The 2,917-nt window shown below is 46.2% G+C and overlaps 1 protein-coding gene across 1 annotated transcript in view; it reads left to right on the top strand.

Moving 5' to 3' along the window:
• LOC104522914 (lethal(3)malignant brain tumor-like protein 4) overlaps nucleotides 1-2,917 on the top strand; it is a 38,376-nt gene that overhangs the window by 2,390 nt on the left and 33,069 nt on the right. Inside the window, exon 2 of the mRNA XM_029084339.1 lies at nucleotides 2,021-2,168. Coding sequence (XP_028940172.1) covers nucleotides 2,021-2,168 — 148 coding nt within the window. The remainder of the gene's footprint in view (nucleotides 1-2,020; nucleotides 2,169-2,917) is intronic.

Genomic DNA, 2,917 nt, shown 5'->3' with positions numbered 1-2,917 from the left:
AATAAAAATGATGCTCTGTCTCTTGAAGGCTGCAGAGGAAGAAGTGAGCTTTTTAGAAGCAAGTTCAGCATCTTTGAAGCTTAAAGACATACAGGGTTCAGATGAAAAAGAGGGAAGAGGGGGAAGAACATTTGGGATAAGGCTTTGATAGGGTGTTGGAGGCAGGATCCTGAGCCCAGGAAGCATTGCAGGAGTAGAGGAAGAATGGTGCTTCTCAGTGCAATGAGGAGCCCTGCTTCAGGGGGGAAACAAATGCTTTTAAACTGGGTTTAGCAGGTTTGAGTGAAGAACGGGTGGCTGAGAAAAGATCTCAAACTAATAAAGTGCTGTGAATAAAAGCTTTGGAGCAGAGCTTGCAAATGAAACCTGCCTTGGACTTTTCCCTTTCATTCTGGAGTTCAGGAGCTCCGTATTGCAGACAGTAAAGAAGATCCAGGAGCGAGTGAGTAATCTTTAGAGCTATTTGCTCATCAGAAAGGTGGTTTTTAAATATATTTTTTTTTGGTGCTGGGTTGCCTTTGTAGCTTGGGACTAACAAAAGATGCACAGTGACAGTAGTTGGCACGCTTTAATAATTTTATCTGGACCAGTGAAGCGTTCCTTCATAGACTAAGAAATTTTTTAAGCTTAAAGAGTCTGAAGTCTGCCAAATATAATTCCTTTTCCATAGCTACCCCATGGGGTGAGCATTTCGCTGTGTGTCTGGAGGGGTTTTCTTCTTCTGCACCTGAATTTCCTCTTGGCCCGTAGCAGGACAGGCAGTGTGTGTGCAGGGTTGGTGGGCAGGTGCTGTGTTGGAGCAGAGGATGGTTCTGTGCCAGCAGAACCTCTGTGGGAGCCTCACCTACCCCAGCAACTACCCCTAGAAACTGAAGGTTTCTTATGGGTCAAAACTTGGGGGAACTGGGACTGGGAGCTTGGACACTGTGACTACTGACCATACTGGTACCTGTGCTGCCTGTGGCTTCTGTGAGGTGTATTTTGAGGTTGTTTAGAAACAGTTGGTTTGGAATTAGGAGTCTGCCCTCTGTCTTTGGGTCAGGGCCCTGCTCTGACTTTCCCTAATGAGTGGCACTGTGCAAGGAGGAACTTATCAAACGAAGAAAGGGCAGTTATTTCTCAGTATCTGCTGTTCTTCAACAGTATTGCCTCTGCCCATCCCTGCATTCCTCTGCTCCTCTGGGAAGTTCATTTCCCACTGGACTGTCAAGTGTCACTGAAGAAGGGTTGAGAACCACTTGGCCTCTTGCAGCTGCAGATGCTTGCTGTGTTTGTACAGTCCTGGCTGTCGCTGGGCTCTGAGGTCTTTCAAACCCAGCCAGCACCAGCTGGGCACCTATTGGACAAGTTCTTCCCTGGAATGTGACCTTTCTGTCAAAAGCTGGGTGATTCCTGCTTGCACTGAGATTTTAGGGATGTTAATGTGTGTCCTCACTGCAGTCAGCACTCCTTGTGCTTTGTTGGATGAATTTTATAGAATCATAGAATCACAGAATGGTTTGGGTTGGAAGGGACCTTAAAGCTCATCCAGTCCCAACCCCCCTGCCATCAGCAGGGACACCTTCCACTAGACCAGGTTGCTCAAAGCCTCATCCAACCTGGCCTTCAACACTTCCAGGGAGGGGGCATCTACAACTTCAACTTACAACTTCCTTGGGCAACAAATTTGAACCATCAGAGCAGAGTTTTGGGTTAAACTGTTTTTCTGAGGGTATTTATTCTGACGTGTTCCTCAGAGGTCTGGGTTTTATAAGGGGAGGGGATCCAAAACAGGTAGAATTAACGTTACTTTCCTTCATTGACAACAAATTGCATTGTTGGGGGTTTTTTGGGGGCCTGTTGGTAGCATTTGCAGGAAGAGTTGTGTTGGGTGTTTCTCCCTTTTATTATTACTTACTTTTAATGCTTTTTAATGTACATTTAATACCTACTTGCTCCTCAGGGAATCCTATTCCTGCCTGTCCCACTTCCTAGCCCTTTTACTACTGCTTATTCGCTTGCTTTCTTCTCTTACCTGCAGTTCCGTTTAAATGAGTTTGGACTGTTAGAAATCATTACTGAAGCAGAAGCCATAAAAACTCTTGCAGCCTCAGCAGTAAATGCCAACCCAACCAGCTTTGCTCCTGCCGCTATCAACACTTCCGCTGCCTCTAGCACTGTTTTGGAAGGTGAGCTTTTTGCTGTGGAAGAGAAGATACAATTTCTGAAAAAGCTTCTAGGAACAGGTCTAACTGAAATGTGTGTTTCAGTAGCGTGGTGCTCCCTGCTGCAGCGTGTGGAGTGAGTCACTGTCTTATTTCAAAAATTTTAGGAGTATTTAGAGTGAATGTAATTACTGCGTAGTCATAATAGTGCCCGGCACTGGCATTGTGCTCGCCTTTGTGGAAGGTAAGTGTGGTTATAGAAACGATCTGGGCTAGATTTGTCAGTGTAGTTAAACATCTCTCTCGTGCTGAGTTTTAACTTACATCCTGGGATCTCTTGAAGTGGTGATTCTGGGAAGTTGGAGCCCCTTTTTTCCAGGGTAGTGGCTCAGTGATGACATCAATGTTTCTTCTTAACACCAGTGATTTACTTGGCATGGCAGCAATTAAGTCTGCATCTGTATTAAATGAAGCTGCCTGGTTTGGGAACTTTGAGACTGGAATGGTCTGGTCATAAATACCTTATTAAATACTTTCAGCCACCAAAACAGAGGGGTTGCACCCACTGGGCAGCGTCACAGCTCCGTGCTGACTCCTCATCCATGTTTGGGGATTGCTTGGGATGGTGCTAGGTGCTGTAGGCCAGAAGTGCCTTGGAGCTGTGCTACAGATGCACGAGGCTGAGCTGCAGGACCTGGCACTGTTTGATTTCCTGGGGTAGCTGTGCCTTAGCTGACTTCTTTCAGGGGTGACAGGCGCTTCCAGCGTGATTC

Source organism: Antrostomus carolinensis, unplaced genomic scaffold, assembly GCF_000700745.2.
Source record: "Antrostomus carolinensis isolate BGI_N321 unplaced genomic scaffold, ASM70074v2 scaffold4903, whole genome shotgun sequence".
Taxonomy (NCBI): domain Eukaryota; kingdom Metazoa; phylum Chordata; class Aves; order Caprimulgiformes; family Caprimulgidae; genus Antrostomus; species Antrostomus carolinensis.
This window is presented reverse-complemented; position numbering and strand designations above follow the sequence as displayed.